The 17,941-nt window shown below is 41.0% G+C and overlaps 1 protein-coding gene across 2 annotated transcripts in view; it reads right to left on the bottom strand.

Moving 5' to 3' along the window:
• Positions 1-953: 953 nt before the first annotated feature.
• Positions 954-17,941, bottom strand: part of HELB (DNA helicase B) — a 35,161-nt gene continuing 18,173 nt past the window's right edge. The window contains exons 9-13 of one of the 2 annotated variants that reach the window (XM_072843176.1): positions 17,666-17,725; positions 16,047-16,275; positions 14,802-14,945; positions 9,277-9,771; positions 954-5,885 (exon numbers count right to left, since the gene is read on the bottom strand). In XM_072843176.1, the coding sequence (XP_072699277.1) occupies positions 5,781-5,885; positions 9,277-9,771; positions 14,802-14,945; positions 16,047-16,275; positions 17,666-17,725 (1,033 nt within the window). In that variant the 3' untranslated portion in view covers positions 954-5,780. Of the gene's footprint in view, positions 5,886-7,386; positions 9,772-14,801; positions 14,946-16,046; positions 16,276-17,665; positions 17,726-17,941 lie in introns of those variants that run through there. The other variant, XM_072843177.1, reaches the window with a different exon arrangement.

Below are 17,941 nucleotides of genomic sequence, written 5' to 3'. Positions count from 1 at the left end.
TCAATGTTGAGGACTTGACCAACAAGGCTTGTCACAAAGCTGGCTCTCCTAGGGGAACTGGAGCTTGGGATGTGGCTGGGACTGCTGCCATGGGAGGAGGGGTCCAGGCATAACATTATGTTATCTTAAAATGTTTCAGCGGTGATGCACGTAGGAGACCATATTAGGTGGTGGTAAATGTTTTGCCCCAATATAGGAATGATTTTAACTAAGATGTATGCTATTCCCTATGCAACAAATTAACAAACAGGATATGTCTTGTGACCTGTTTTTTTTTTTTTTTAAGGACACATTTTTAATAGCTGCAAATCTCTGATAATGAATTAGAGTGCTTAGTAACACTGAGAATTAGTTATTTTTAAAATTCAAGACTAAGAATTTAAGGGAGAATGAAGAGTCTATTCAAATGAGGCTTATCCTAATGATAGGCGAATCCAACTCATCTTGCTTGACATGTTTTGAAAACTGGCTATAGAGGGGTGTACAGCCCATGTACTTTAAAATGACACTGGACTATCTTTTGTTCTGAGCCACGATACTTATTGAAATTGTAAATACATCTTTCACAAAATGCATTGCCAATTATTACCATCCCTCAAAGCAATAAATTGTGACAGTTGCTTTTAAGATGTTTGTCAGCAACTGTTCTCATTTGTTCAGATATTTTGAATAGTTACACTAATAACTGTTATTGGTGAATATTAAAAAAATAGGTCTGTATATTGATTGTAGAATCTCCATATTGAAATGATTATTTTCCAAACATTTTCATTTTGGTCGATAGTTCCAACAACTGCTTACGTAAAGCATTTGAACACTGTGTCCTTTGTTTAAGGGAAAAGCTCACCTTTCTTTTTGTGCAGAGAAATATATTATTTCAACCATATTTCACAACCCGCCAGGGCAAGAGAGTATAAAGCAGAATCATGTTAAGAGAAAAAAAAGATCATGAGTCACTTAAATATGTATTTTTATTTGTAACAAACAAGTATTAAGCTGTAAAGTATTTTTGTACAAATTTAATACTTTAATAGCATGGTATTTATCGTCTATGTATGGTTTTGGGGAATTCAAAATTGTTGCAAATATTTGTATGGAAAAAAAAAAACCCTCTACCAAATGGAATAAACAGTGATTTTAAAAAGCCAAAAATTATAACATGTGGTTTTTTTTGATACTTTGATTATATTTCAATATTCTAGATGAGCCCCACACAACACATTTATTGGTAACAGAGTTTTCTAAAGGGGAAAGCTTTTGCCATAAACTTGAAAAAACAGCATGGAAGAATGAGAAAAACATGGGCTTTTTGTTTTTTGTTTTTTTTCTTAGTTTTCGGGCTTTTATTTATTTTTTATTTTTTTAGGTTTTATTGGGGGCAGCCCTAGTGGCTCAGCGGTTTAGCACTGCCTTCAGCGCAGGGCGTGACCCTGGAGACCCGGGATCGGGTCCCCCACATCAGGCTCCCTGCATGGAGCCTGCTTCTCCCTCTGCCTGTGTGTGTGTGTTTGTGTGTGTCTCTCTTTCTCTCTGTGTGTCTCTCATGAATAAATAAATAAAATCTTTTTTTTAAGGTTTTTTTTTGTTTATTTATTCATGAGAGACACACAGAGAGAGAGAGGCAGAGACACAGGCAGAGGGAGAAGCAGGCTCCATGCAGGGAGCCTGATGTGGGGGACCCGATCCCGGGTCTCCAGGGTCACGCCCTGGGCTGAAGGCAGTGCTAAACCGCTGAGCCACCGGGGCTGCCCAGAACATGGGTTTTAAATCAGATCTGGGTTTGAATTCTAGGTCTGGTACTCACCAATGCTATAAAACTTAGTTACTGCGAGTCAGTTTCCCCACCTGTGATACTGAAGGTCAAATCTGCACTCCAGGGCTGTTGTAGGACAAAATATAAAAGATGTTTAAGTCCTAAAACAGCCTGCAGACAGAAATACCCCCACTATATATTTATTTTAGGTAACAAAGGTAGATTTTCACTCAAGGATCATAACATCTACCCCCAGAGGACATTACATGTATTTTATGAGATATGTGTATATAAATTATCAAAATGTATAAATTTTAATGTATGCTATTAAAAAAAAACTACACCACAGTCCGAACATTTTCATTTTTGCAGACTATCTTCCAGGCCTTATAAGTTAACAGGAACAAGGCAAGGATGTCCATTCTCACCACTTCTATTTAACAATTTATTAAAGGTTCTAGCCAGAGCATTAAGACAAGAAAATCCAATAAAAGGCACTTGGATTAGAAAGAAGTAAAACTATCTCTATTTGGGTATCTCTATTTGCATTTGTAGGAAATCCCAAGGAATCCACTAAAAACCTATTGAAACTAATAAATGGGTTTAGCAAGCTTGAAAGATACACGATCAAATGTATTTCTATACAGTAGCAATGAACAAAAATGTAAACATTTCATTGACATTAGGATCAAAAATAAAATACCTAGGAATAAATTTAATTTAAAAAATGCAAAACAAAGCATTATTGAAAGAAATGAGAGAAGACATAAATAGAAAGACATCACATGTTCATGGATCAGAAGACTCAATATTAAGATGGCAAGACCCCAACTGGCTGTTTTGCAGAAATTGACAAGCTGCTCCTAAAATGCACGTGGAAGCACAGGGGACTCAAGTAGTCCAAAAGTCATGAAAGAGAAGAACAAATTGGAGGACTCACTTTTCTGGATTTTAAATTAAAGGTAACTGGGACAGCATGGTGCCAGCATAACAATAGATGTGTACATCAACAGGCTAGAATCAGGACCCAGAATCCAGAAATAAACCTTCACTTCTATGATCAGTTGATTTTTGATAAGGGTGTCAAGAGAAGTGAATGAAGAAAGAATAGTTTAAGAAATGGAGCTGAGAACAAGTGAAACTGGATATCCACATGCAACAGAATGACGTGGGACCCTTACTTCACCATACACAAAAATTACCTCAAAATGAATCAAAGTACTAAATGTAACACCTAAAACTATTTAAATTCTTAGAAGAAAAACAGGAGTAGGGGCAGCCTGGGTGGCTCAGTGGTTTAGCGCCACCTTCAACCCAGGGCATGTGATCCTGGAGTCCCAGGATCGAGTCCCCACATCGGGCTCCCTGCATGGAGCCTGCTTCTCCCTCTGCCTGTGTTTCTGTCTCTCTCTCTGTCTCTCATGAATAAATAAATAAAATCTTTAAAAAAAAAAAGAAAAGAAAAGAAAAACAGGAGTAAATCTTCATGACTTTGGCAGGCAGTAGTTCCTTAGATATAACACGAAAGCATAGACAGCAAAAACAAATGAGCTACGTCAGACATCATCAAAATGGAAAATTTGTGCTTCAAAGGACACCATGAAAAAGTGAAAATAAAATCCACAGAGTGGGAACCTTTGTTTCTTTTTCTTTTTCTTTTTCTTTTTTTTGCAAATAATATTTCTGATAAAGGGCCTGTATGTAGAACATATAAACAACTTCTATATCTCAATAAAAAGAAAAGTAATCCAATTTAAAAATGGGTAAAAGATCTGAATAATTTCGTCAAAGAGGTCATACAAATGACCAAGTGCATTTAAAGATAATTCATATCATTAGCCATATGGGAAATGCAAATCAAAACCACACTGAGGGGTGCCTGGCTGGTTCAGTCAGTAGAACCTGACTCTTGATCTTGGTGTGGTGAGTTCAAGCCCCACACTGGGTGCACAGATTTTTAAAAAATAAAATCTTTAATAAAAAAAAAAAAACACTTTGAAATATCACTTCACACCTACTGAATGTCTATAATCAAAAAGTCAGATAATGACAAGTGTTTGAATGTGGGGTAACTGGAACCCTCACATTCCAATTATAAATAACAAACGGTGCAGCTGCTTTGGAAAACAATCTGGCAGTTCCTCAAAAGGTTAAATATAGTTACCACATGACCAAAAAATTCCACTCCTATGTGTATAATTAAATTAAAATATATGCCCACAGAAAAACTTGTACGTGGATGTTCACTGTAGCATTTTATAATAGCCAAAAAGTGGAAACAACCCACATGTCCTTCAACTGATGAACAGAGAAAGTCAGCGTGCTATATCCATACAACGGAATATTTATTTGATAATAAAAGATGAAGGTCTGTTGCCTCACTGCACTAATGAAACCACGATAGGTCAGTTGCAGCTCTGCTGGAGCTTCCTGCAAAACTTCGGCCAGGGTTCCTGATTTTTGCCCCATCAGCTCAAACCAACATGGTCTGTTCCAGAAATACAGCTTTCATAATATGCTACCAGTTTTTCCATCAGTCCACAAAGGATATAGGCTTCATCAGATTAGACTGCATGACCTTCCTTGCCTAGATTATCCAAGACATCTATCCAATAAAAGGGACAATGCTAGTTTTTTTAATCTTAAAAAAAAAAAAAATGAAAGCACTAATACATGCTACAACACAAAGTCTGAAATCATGATGTTAAGTTAAAGTCAGTCACAAAGGACCACGTATTGTATGATTCCATTTTATGAAATGTCTGGAACAGACAAGTCAATAGGGACAAAATAAATTAGTAGTTACCTGGGGCTGGAGGAGTTGAGGGGATCCAAGCCAAGCCAAGCCCTACCGTGTTTCTTGCGGGGGGGGGGGGGGGGGGGGGCGGGGGGGGGCCGGGATTAAAAATGTTCAAAAATCCATTGTGGTGGTTGTAGCTCAACTCTGTGAATAGACTAAGAGCCACTCAGTTGTACACTTCAAAGGGGTGAATTGTGTGTAAATTATATCTCACTGAGGCCATTTTTCAAAGGTTGGAATAACAGGATTTTCTCTTAACTTTTTCTTTTACCATTTAATAATAAAACTCTAAAAAAATAAAAATAGAAATCACTCTCCGAGAAAATAATTTTCGAAAGTGGAGTATCTTCAAAACAATGTATTCCTAAAAGAAATGACAATTACGGGACATGATGGACAGTAGTAATCACACTGACTATAAAAATGTATCAAGTCAACACGTCGCATAAATTCCACTTACACAGTGTTCTATGTCAATTATATCTCCAACTAAGAAAAAAAAAAAGTACACCCAACTCAGAAGGTAATTTCCAGGAATACAGTCTCAGGTGACATGGGTCTGGCCAGCAGGGATGGAGCAAGCAGCAACCTGGCAAGATGAGCAATTGGCAAAAGACCAGCACCCTGAAATGGGTGTCAATAATACAAGAGGTATAATTACAGTTTCTCTTATCATGGCTTCAAATCGTTGGCAGAGATCACCCACAATGATCATGGAAGTTAATAAAGGCATTGTCGTAAAAATAAAAAATAAAAATAACTTTTGAAAGTACAGTTTTTAAAAAAAAAAAAAACACATCATAACTTTTTCTTGCATTTATGCCCAAGGCTACCAGTTTTCATGATAACAGATGTTGAAATCAGTACAGTTTCTATGATTAAATGAAGTTAAAAATCTCTGCTAGCACAAACACCTTAAAATAAAACTCCAGTTGGGGCCGCCTGGGTGGCTCAGTGGTTGAGCGTCTGTCTGCCTTCAGCTCAGGGCTTGATCCCGGGGTCCTGAGATTGAGTCCTGCATCGGGCTCCCCATAGGGAGCCTGCTTCTCCCTCTGCCTCTCTGTGTCTCGTGAATACACAAAATCTTTAGAAAAACAATTTAAAAATAAAAAATAAAACTCCACTTACAGACATCCTATTTTAGATCTCGATTCTCTGATGCTATGATGTTCATTTTGTGTTGAGTAGGAAAAAAAAAAAAAGATAATTACTTCGAGCAATCTCAAATTAAGTTTCTTGATTATGTTTAGATATGAAAAGTTGCCTGGGGGTTAACCTATTCAGTCTCAAATTCTGAAATCTGGAAGACACTTGTGGAGATGATTCTTCTACCTGTTAGGACAACAATAAGGATAAAGTTAATCTGGTGAAAATATTGTCAGTCTCCCCCGTGTACTTGGACTCCCTCTGGCCGCTGCTACGGCAGACCCAGTACATTGTCCCCACCCCGTGGAAGACGGGAGGGCCCCGTGCAATCAGCTGCTAGCTCCTTGTGGGATTGCATCTAGTTCTGCTCCCGGTGGCTCTCCCAGCACCCAGCTCTGGGACCGGCGTCAAGAGGGGACACTGCTGAATGAGTACACACAACGTCCAACGGTGTGGCCACGGCTTACTTGGGGAGCCCACTTCCAAATTAAAACGTGGGCCCCCCAAAAATAAATAAAAATAATAATAAAAAATAAAACGTGGGCCCTTTGTTCAAAGATAAGAATTTCAAGATGGCAAGTGCACAACCGTAAAAGAAGTATGGACCAGTTTCGAGCACAAAGCCCCGTGTGACGGCTTACTCAGGGTGCACATCCGTGACGCCATTCTTGGGTGTGGCAGGATGCCACCTGCCCTGCCAGGATTGCTGGTACCCTTAGTGATTCCTGAGTAGCAGGCAGTGGACCAGTATGGCCATGAGAACGGCGACTCAACCCCTCACGATGCTGTGTTCAATTTAGAGCACTGTACTGGCTAGCGTTAGCTGCCAACTTGGCTAAGCCGTGGTACCCAGATTTTTGGCCCAATAGTATTCCAGATGTTTCTGTGAACACATTTTTTAGAAGAGATAACCATTTAAGTCAGTGGACAATGAATATGGCAGGTCACCCTCCATAATGCAGGTGGGCCTCATTCCATCGACCGAAGGCCTTCACAGAGAAGAGACTGCCCTCCTCCCAGAGAGAGAATCCTCCCTGCCTTTGGACCCATACTGCTATACCAAGTCTGTGGGTCCCCCGCCTGCTGGCCCGCCCCGCACACTGGGGACTTGTCAGCCTCCATGATCGTGAGCCAATTCCTTACATCAATCTAAACGGATGACAGGTAGGCAGGTAAATAATAGGGTTACAGACACAGCCTACTGGTTTGTTTTACTGGAGAACCCTGATAAATAAAAGAACTATCTTTATTCAGGGATTTTTGTGATTACATCCTTCCAAGGTTTTTTTTTTAATACTTAAATGTCATTTTCTTTCAAAAAATTCTGGAAATTACTGCTTTATATGATAAATTTTAGAACATTTATACATATGCTTTTGTTTAAAGGGACATTTCTGTTTTTCCCTTTTGGTGGTGGGACGCTAGGCAAAACAAAACAAAAAACAAAAAACAAAATCAGGACATTTTCTTTTAAAGCTTTTTTTTCAAGACCCAAAGCTATGAATCCACAGAAAAGCCAAAGCTTTCCTCTGGGAGTGGCTCTGGCATTAGGACCTGCAGAATTTAAATGCTGACCTGGCTCTGAGGTAGCCCTGTGGGTATGAAGGAAAGGAATGGGGACAGCCCTGGTCACTGAATTTTGAGTTTTCAGAAATCACACAAACTCAATGCACTAGGAAGTCTAGAATTATGGAAATACAGAATTTATTCCTAATTCATCAGTCCTGAGGCTTTGAATTCTTAGTTTCCTCATTTCTAGGGAGTTCTGGAGGTGTCACGCACTTTTGGCAAGCCTTGTGAGAGCCCTTATCCTCTCCAGTTAGAGAGCTTTGCTTGCGCTGAAGCCACGGTGCAGTGACGTCAGCCAGCGCTGGCCATCTGGGGTTCACAGACCTTCTGTAGTGTTGGAATTGGCCAGAGCTTCAAAGCTTTGGCAAGCTCAGCAGTGAAGATGGGTAATGCTGTCACTGTCTCTTTGTGCCATCACAGAAACCACAACCCACCCATCCCATGCTGGTGCGAAGAAATAAAAAGGAAGAAACTTTTAGAAAAAGACTCTGGAATTTTCTGCTCCAGGCCAAAAGCCTTATTATATCCCAGGGTCTTTGTAAGAGGTAACACATTCAATTTCAGAATGAGATGTTTTGCTGAGATGGAAATTCCACATCAATGAGTCTATCTGGAGCACAGAATGAAGCTTAGAATTGGCAGGGATCCTACTACTTCCAAGAAGGAAAAAAAAGAAACTTCCTCTTTTCATTATGCCAACTTTTATCACTTTCCTTACAAAACCTGTCCATCAGCCTCTTTCTCCAATCCTGATTAATGGTAACTGGATCCGGGGCACCTGGGTGGCTCAGTGGTTGCACATCTGCCTTTGGCTCAGGTCGTGACCCCGAGGTCCAGGATCGAGTCCCACATCAGGCTCCCTGCATGGAGCCTGCTTCTCCCTCTGCCTGTGTCTCTGCCTCTCTCTGTGTCTCTCATAAATAAATAAATAAAATCTTAAAAAAAAAAAAAATGGTACCTGGATCCTCCCTGGAGGCCAAGGCCGGAAGCCTAAGACCCATGCTCCAGCCTGCCCTGCGTCCCTATATATAACTGACCACTAAGTCCCTAAGCATCTCTTCTCCAACCCCATCACTATTACCTGACTTCAGAGCCTAATGATTCTGTTCAAGCTACCGAAATAATCTTCTTGCAAGGAACTCGTCCCCTACAGCCTCCCAAACATAATCTACTAAACTCCAAAGTGACCTTCACAAGTTTCAATTCACAGAACTCTTAAAATGCATCTAGTGTTCTCCATCACATTCAGGAGAACATTGAACCCCCTCTGTGTCCTCCCAACCCTTCCAGGATCCTCAGCTCAACCTCCATGTGCACGCTGTGCTCCAGCCACACTACTCCATACTTGTGACTGCCTAACACACCAAGATGTCACACGCTGCGCCTGCCAGGCACGCTTAGAGACCTGTTGCACTGTCTCCATTCCACGTGGGGTGGGAGGCTTACTATAATTCTCCCTTTAGAACTGCACTTGGTCTTGGCAGGTTACAGGAGCACTTTCTCCTCTGGGCTCCCTCCCTGGCCCCTTCTCTTTGTCACAGCCTTGAAAGCCTAAGGACGCGGTATAACAAGTCTACCTGCTGGCACCCACAACACCCACAGCAATTCTTAAGCTTCTTTTGGAACTTCATTTGGAGATCATTGATAATAAATTCACCAGCTGCTTGGGTGGAGAGCGGATATTAAAGTGAGGCTGTGGCCCAAAAAAGGGGTGGTGGGTGGGTGATAAGGAAGATAAGCAGAAAGGAGGTGCAGATGACAAGTTCCACCCCACACGACACCCCACAATCCAGAGACTGAGTTCGCCTAGAGGGCTGGCCTCAAGCCCAGTGACGCACAGTGCTAGGCTCGACAGGGCCCAGGAGAAAGGACAGTGATAGAGGTGAGAGAAGACATGTCTGGAAGTGCCACGGCACACTGTAGCACTGATGGAAAGTACACAGCCCGTTCTAGGTGCGCTGGAGTTCACGATACTCAAACCCGGGGCAGGCAAGAACGTGGCTCCTACCATCCGGATCTTGCTGGGACTTTCGGCATCACTCAGGCCGCAGCCTCTCTTGGACACACGAAGTATTGATGGGTCTTCCTCTGTATCCACTTCATCAAATGCCGACGACTTCCATTCTCCTGGAAAGGCCAACGTCCTGTCTTCCGCCACAGAGGCCTGGCTTTCAGGGACACCGTGTGCCACGCTGTTGGTGGGGACAGGAGGCAGTGGCTTGGCCGATAGCTGCAGGCTCGGTCCTTGGTTCTCTCCAGAGCCCTTTGACAGGGGTGCAAACTCTGCTGGAGACGCACAGCTCATGGAGAGCTTGTTTTGCAAAAAATGTTTTAAACGAGTTTTCCTGGGAACACTGTTTTTCAGAATTGCACTCCGGAGGTGACACTCTTCGGCGATGATGTACACTCTGCAACGGCCCCTGGTCACGGCGGTATAAACGTGCTGCCAGTGCTGGCGGCCCGCCTTCCCGACCACGTACACGACTGTCTTCTCCTCAGACCCCTGGGAGGAAACAATGCATTAACGAGAGTTAGTACTGCCAAGTGGGTTCATGTCCTCAGTCTCCCAAGGTAGAAAAGAGAGAAGTCCTCAACGTGCCACCTGGCCAGAATGTTCACATAAATCCACCTTACAGCCCCACTCTATTCATTATCCAAGAACCTGTACTTCCTAATTGTGCGGTTAAGTTCAAGTCTTATAAATCCACAACTAGTGGGCCCCTGAGGGGCTCAGCCACTGAGCATCTGCCTTTGGCTCAGGTTGTGACCCCAGGGTCCCAGGATCGAGTCCCACATCAGGCTCCCTGCATGGAGCCTGCTTCTCCCTCTGCCTGTGTCTCTGCCTCTCCCTCTCTCTCTCGATGTCTCTCATGAATAAATAAATATTTTTAAAAATAAAAATAAAATAAATAAATCCAGAACTAGCATGTAGATACCCAGCAATAAACTTGAAATACTGCATGCAGTGTCAGATCATCCCTAATAAAAGAATTTTCAATGATCATATGGGCTCTATACATATGGGCTATTTATACAGCAAAAAATAGACACCTTAGGTATGGATACATTTATTTGTTTACCTTTATATCGAGTATCATCCATATAGAGACATTTGATATACTATTCTGCAAACATCAAAGATGCTTTAGGGGCACCTGGGTGGCTCAGTCAGTTAAGGGTCTGCCTTCGGCTCGGGTCATGATCTGAAGATCATGGGATCAAGCCCCACATCGGGCTCCCTCCCTGCTCAGCAGGGAGTCTGCTTTTCCTTCTCTCTCTGCCCCTTCCCCCGCTCATCCTCCCTCTCTTACTTTCTCTCTCAAATAAATAAAATCTTAAAAAAAAAAAAGATCCTTTGAAGTCTAACAAAATTTCAAAAACTGGATACTTTCATGTAAAGACTAATCCAACTATGTACACAAAATAAAATTACTCTGATCCAAAAAATACATACAAAACAAACATAAATATTTAACCAAACAAAATAAGTCACAAAAAAGAAGGAAAAGTTCTATCAAAAATTTGTCTCCAAAATGGAGGGCCCTAGGATTTTTTTTCTTCTACTTTTCTGTATTCTCCCACTGCTGAACCATCTATTACTTTCATCACGATAAAGCAAAAGAGAACAATGAAACTTTGCTTAAGTTTAGCAAGCCAAGAATTATATAGGCAAGAAAAATGCCCAATGTCACCATGTAACTGTGAGAAAACAATTTCAAGTTTGGGGCTATTCTTTTTTTTTTTTTTTTTTTGGGGGGGGGGGCTATTCTTAATCCCTATATTTTCAGTGCCAACACTAAGAAGTGGTTTGAACCATTATCTCAATGTCCCCAATTCCCCAGGCCAAAAGAATTGTGGGAAGACGAATGACAAGTTGGGGTATATAGAAAACACAGATTCACAGTTAAAACCGTCTTCCGAAAAAAAATAAAAATAAAATAAAATATAACTGTCTTCCGAGGCACCTGGGTGGCTCAGTGGTTGAGCATCTGCCCTCAGCTCAGAGCGTCCCAGGATCCCAGCATCGAGTCCCACATCAGGCTCCCTGCATGGAGCCTGCTTCTCCCTCTGCCTGTGTGTGTGTGTTTGTGTGTGTCTCTCTCTCTCTCTGTGTGTCTCTCATGAATAAATAAATAAAATCTTTTAAAAAATAAAATCCTCTCCCACAGCAAATAACACCCTCTTCCAATCTCTCTACACACAGAATTGGAACCAACTCTTCAGATTATAAAAGTGTGACAAACCCTTCCTCCAGGTGCTGCTGAATCTCAGAAATTCACTTAAATGACACTTGATCTCACAAATGCTAAGTACATCTTACAGATACACAGCACCGTTTCTCCCCTTGGATTTCGGTTAGGTAAATGCCTAAACCTAAACTTAGTTCACGAAGCTCCTAATCATCAAGGAACACAGAGAAACTTGACAGCTTCGGAGTCAGTCTCCCTCATACTCACACTTTGCTGCAACCCACTGTCCTCACAGCATCTACAGTTATACTTGTAAAAAGCAAATCCAATCACATCAGACTCTGCTTAGAGCCCATAAATATCTTCTCAGCTCTCAAAACAAAGTCCTAACTCTTTAATATGGCTCATCTGGTCCTTCATAAGCCAGTCTTGACCCTGCTGCTCCCTTCTCTCCCCATTTTTTTTTTGTGATAAACACAGTACAGCACTACAAATGTATTCTCTTCTTTATGATTTTCTTAATGACATTTTCTTTTCTGCAGCTTATTTTTTTAGATTATATATGTATATATATATTTTTTCTAAGATTTTATTTATTTATTCATGAGAAACACAGAGAAAGAGCGAGGCAGAGACACAGGCAGAGGCAGAAGCAGGCTCCATGCAGGGAGCCCAACGTGGGACTCAATCCCGTGTCTCCAGGATCACGCCCCGGGCTGACGGCAGCACTAAACCGCTAAGCCACCAGGGCTGCCCTTTAAATTATATTTCTAAGTAATCCCTATACCCAACGTGGGGCTCAAACTTACCACCCCAAGACCAAAAGTCACATGCTCTATTGATTGAGCCAGCCAGGTGCCCCTCACTTACTTTATTTAAGAATTCAGTACGTAATTAAGAATTCAGAACATACAAGGTATGTGCTATTCAAGTGTTTACATTATTGGTAAGGCTTCTGGTCAACAGTAGGCATTATTAAGTGTTTGGGAAATCAAAAATGATACATGGATTTCTGACTGCATCAAAGGGTTAGTGCCCCAAACTCCCACTGTGTTCTAGGGTCAACTGTAGTTTCCTTATTGTTTTACAACTGTGTCTGTCTCCTTGCTCCCCACCACCAAATGTAATCTTCAGAGTGACAGGTATCTTTGTTTGTTTCATGGACTGACCTAAACTAAGCACCAAGAACAATCTGACTCAATAAATATTTGTTGAATTGAACTGAACTTGGAAGAAACAAACTACACTGATACAAGATAACAATCACAAATGTTCTTAGAGGTAAGAGACGCTATTTCAACCACAAAATAAGACCCAGATTCGATAAAAGGAACATTTAGAGATATTTACTACAATCTTAATTGAGTAATAAAAAGACCCCTTCATACTTCATTTGTCCAGAAATGTGAAAAAAGACTGGATTTTAAATTTGAGGAAATGTCTCAGAAAATATAGTAGAACGGTAAGACAGAAAGCAGAAGAGAGAGAGAAGAAATTTGGATAATCAGTTCTGGAGGTCGAATATAACAGAGATTCTAGAAAGACAAAACAGAGAAAAACTGAGGACAAGAAATCTTAATGAAATTATTCAAGAAAATGCCCCAAAATTAAACGATAAAAGTTTCCAGAATTACAGAGAGCCCACCATAAAGATCCCCAGGAGAAATTTTGCCAGGACCTAGCAGCAAGGAATATTTGTACTTCTTAACAACTGGCTGTTTCATTTCGGTTTCTTATCCAATAGACAGTCCACTGACTGCTTCTCTCTTGTTTTGAAAATTTAAAGTCAAACCTGCAGTCTACATGAGCAAGCAAATAGTTGAGTGCAGCATTTCATCCCACTCTTAGAATCCTTTTACCAACCTTACCTTTATTTTCCATTTGACATAATTTCTTTATCCTTAAAAAAAAAAAAATCAGGCTGAATTGTGGGCATTTTTTTTCATAAGTCATTTCAAATTCTTTTTTTGGAACTGAGATGGAGTAGGTTAACAAACAAAATACGATCTACTTAAAAAAAAAAAAAACATATAAAAAACAAACACCCTATGTTAATTAATGTTTGCCTACCAGTAGATGATAGAGGCTAACCTAAATTTTTCCACATGCAACTGCAGACTGATGCAGCTTCATGATTAAAGTAACATACTAACATCAAAGAGGGGTCCTCAAAACAAGGAGTTAAATAACAGAACCACAAATAGCTTACGAGAATGCAAGGGTATTAAAATAGAGCTAAGGGGCACCTGGGTGGCTCAGTCAGTTAAGAATCCAACTCTTGATTTCGGCTCAGGTCGTGATCTCAGGATTCTGAGATCAAGCCCCGCAGCAGGCTCCCCGGTGGGCATGGAACCTACTTAAGATTCTCTATCTCCGGGATCCCTGGGTGGCGCAGCGGTTTGGCGCCTGCCTTTGACCCGGGCGTGATCCTGGAGACCTGGGATCAAATCCCATGTCGGGCTCCCGGTGCATGGAGCCTGCTTCTCCCTCTGCCTGTGTCTCTGCCTCTCTGTCTCTCTCTGTGTGACTATCATGAATAAATAAATAAAATCTTTAAAAAAAAAAAAAAAGATTCTCTATCTCCCGGGACGCCTGGGTGGCTCAGCGGTTGAGCATCTGCCTTCAGCTCAGGGCATGATCCTGGAGTCCCAGAATGGAGTCCTGCATCAAGCTCCCTGCATGGAGCTGCTTGTGTGTGTGTGTGTGTGTGTCTAATGAATAAATAAATAAAATCTTTTAAAAAAAAAAAAGATTCTCTATCTCCCTCTTCTTCTACACCTCCTCCCAAAAAAACCCAGAGTTTAAATGCAAATTGCACTAAATGCAATGTTGTTGATTAAATCCTGGGACAGAAAAAGGGTATTAATGAAAAAACTGTGAAATGCAGATAAAGTGTGTAGCCTAGTTAATAGTATCTTTCCAATGGTAAGTTCTTAGTTTTGACAAAAACACCATAGTTGTGTAAGATGTTACATTAGGGAAAATTGGATGAAGGGTATGTGGGAAGAGTTGGTGCTCCCTTTCCAGCTCTTGTATAAAACTAAAATTATTCCCAAATAGAAAGCAGTTGCCTCACAAGAACAAAGGAAGGGGATACATTTGTCAAAACCCATCCAGCTTTATAAATATAAATGCCTATGCAAATTATACCCCAATAAAGCTGATTATAAGACAGTAAAAAAGTAAGCTTCAAAAATAAACATCACAATGCCATTTAGGTAAACCTTGGTAACCTTGTTTCTAACTAAAAAAAATAAAGGCAACGAAATTAAAAAGAAAATCATCAAAGGTACTCAATGGCTCTGAAACCTGTTCAAATAGCTTTATAAATGTCCACTGTTACCTGAAAAGTATGAATAGTTCTTGCCCATGCATGTTTTATGTGACAATATTTCATCAGTTTTTCAAAGTCCACAGTTATTTCCAAGCCAGCCGCATTATTAATGGTCAAAAATCTTCTCTTTCCAAAAGTTACATCGGTGACATCCTATTACCAAAAGAAAGAACTATTTTATATGTTTTCAAATATGCACACTGGAGAGATATTTTATTTTTGTGTTGAACACAAAATGCAAACACAGGTCAAATAGCACGTGTGTTCACAATTGTTAACCTTCAAAAGGCTTAAAACCTATGCTTGAGCACAATTGAATACATGAGAGTCAGAGAGAGAGAGACACAGGCAGAGGGAGAAGCAGGCCCCATGCAGGGAGCCCAAAATGGGACTCGATCCCAGGTCTCCAGGATCACATCCTGGGCTGATGGAGGCGCTAAACCACTGAGCCACCTGGGCTGCCCATCAAACACAAATTTTAATCAGCTTGACACTTGACCTTAATTTGACTGTGTGGAGAATAATCTATGTTGTCTGACTTATTCTGAAACCTATATATTTCACTCCTTACACTATGTAAGTCTGCATATACTCTTTGCAAAAAGTTTAATTTTCCTCAAGCTTGTAAAGAATAAGCTTCTGAGTTTATTCTTAAGAGGGCATTTATACAATGACAACAAATTCAAGGAAACTTCTCATTTCTATAGTTAAGCAGCAACCACTGAAATGATGCTCTGCAAAATACAGTTGTGTCACTTGTCCCTTATTTTTGTTAGCCAAGCTCTCTGAACTTATAAAAAAAGATGTTTCTTGTGGGCACCTGGGTGGCTCAGTGGTTGCTCATCTGCCTTTGGCTCAGGGCATGACCCCGGAGTCCTGGGATCGAGTTCTGCATCGGGTTCCCCTCAGGGAGCCTGCTTCTCTCTCTGCCTCTCATTTTGTGTCTCTCATGGATGAATAAATAAAAACATTTTAAAAACATTTGTTTCACAAAGCCTTCCAGAAAATATAAGAGAAGGGAACATGCCCCAACTCATTTTATGAGCCAGCATTACTCTGACACCAAAACCATACATTACTAGATAATTATATACCAGTATCCCTTATAAACATGAATGCAAAAATCCTGAGGAAAAAATTACAGAATATCAACTCTGAGATGATTAGATTTTGACTCAAACCTTGGCCAATTAAAAAAAAAAAAAAAACTATCTCTATTAAGTAAAAAGGTATTATTTTTCTGTCATCACTTACCTGTGTTATAAAAAATATTTCTCCATTGCAGAGTCGAATATCACTTTCAAAGTCATGCTTATTTTTAGCAAAACCATGAGGAGTGGCATTAAAGTCTTCACCACTGGCCTCTCGGTCATTACCTTCCTGACTGTGAGAGGTATTTTGGGGGAGTAACTCTGAGAGATATGCATTCCTGGTACAACAAATCTTATCGCCAACTCCAAACTGAAGTCTATTCCGATGGTCTCTGAGTTGGGAAATGACAATACGTCATCAAGGTTTGAAAAACCTCAATTTCATTTTGTTTAACCATTAACCCCCACCCAGATCTGATCCAATTTTCAAAATGATTTCCACACTCTCTTTACTTCACTTTTGTTCTCCAAATGTCGATGAGGAATCAGGTTCCCACAGTCACAGTCTGATTACTTCTCCTCTCTGTGGCACCTCAAACTCTGTGACACTTCCCAGCCAAATCTTTTCAAATTAGAAATCGTGGCATAAATGCTGATGTCTCTTTCCCTCTGTATTCTAAAAGTTACCCAAAATCTTATTGAGTCTACTTTTTAAATCCATCCCCTCTTCTCCAATCTCTCCTATCGCTACCCTATACACATCTTACCCCACGTCTACATCTTTCTAGCCTAATAATTATGACCTCAGAATAACAGCAAGCTGAACAAACATCGGTGATACACCAGTTACTGTGCTAAGTGCTTCAGAGATACTTCATTTCAACCTCACTACCACGCCATGAGGGAAATGCTGCATTGGTACTTGCTTTTTATGCATACGGAAAAATGAAACTGTCCGCCACAACCGGTCACTGGAACACAGACCGGGTGACTTCCCATTGGCACTTTCTAACCCTCTGTGAGGCCACCAAATGTGGTTTCCGAATGTGTCTTCCCTCAGCAGACAGGGAGCTCCTCCTGGAAGTTCCACATCTCTATGTTCTCTGCACTTAATAAATAGCAGGTGTTGATAAATGCAAGAGGAGCAAGTTAACTGTTCCTGTGTGTAAACAGAGCGACCTTTCCACACTCGTATTTCTCTGATAGAGGTCCACCAAGGGGCCTTCTGCAGGCATCCTGTTGCTAATGTTCTTGGACACACCTATGCACATATTACATTTGGAACAAATTCTGAACTCCCCACACTCATCTTGGAGAAGCTGGAGGGGCCAACTTGAAAACCACAAGGAAAACTGTATGCCTTATTTTTCTTATTATGCTGATGATCACAACAGTCAGTTCCTAAGCATATATATTATACTCAATTGAAGAGATCATTTTACTTCACAAATGAGATTTTTAAAAAAGATTTTTAAATGTGTGGCTACAGTGATACATGTGAAAACAAATTAAAGAGGGGATCCCCAGGGTGGCTCAGCGGTTTAGTGCCACCTTCGGCCCAGGGTGTGATCCTAAGGACCCGGGATCGAGTCCCACGTCAGGCTCCCTGCAGGGAGCCTGCTTCTCCCTCTGCCTGTGTCTCTGCCTCTCTCTCTCTCTCTCTCTCTTTCTCTGTATGTCTCTCATTAACAAATAAAATCTTTTTAAAAAAAACATAAAAAATAAAAGAATGGTGAATAAATGGAAGGACTGTCCCAGAGCTTCTGGATCTTTACTGCTCACTTGAACAGGTGGCCCGTGTAGTGCTTGCAACAGCAGGCGTTGATGACATCACAGTCTTGCCTGAAACAATGAACAAGCAAGGGTTACCTTAACGGTCTCTGTCGTACGCTCACTCCTGTTACCAACAATGACAACGTACTGTATGCTATAAAAAGCTTCCAGGTGGTGCCTGTGGGGCTCAGTCAGTTGAGCATCTGCCTTCAGCTCAGGTCAGGATCCCAGGGCCCTGGAATCAAGCCCTGCATCGAGCTCCCGGCTCAGTGGAGAGTCTGCTTC

Source organism: Canis lupus, chromosome 11 (assembly GCF_048164855.1).
Source record: "Canis lupus baileyi chromosome 11, mCanLup2.hap1, whole genome shotgun sequence".
Lineage (NCBI taxonomy): Eukaryota > Metazoa > Chordata > Mammalia > Carnivora > Canidae > Canis > Canis lupus.
Note: the sequence above shows the minus strand (reverse complement) of the source record. Positions and strands in the feature narration are given on the sequence as shown.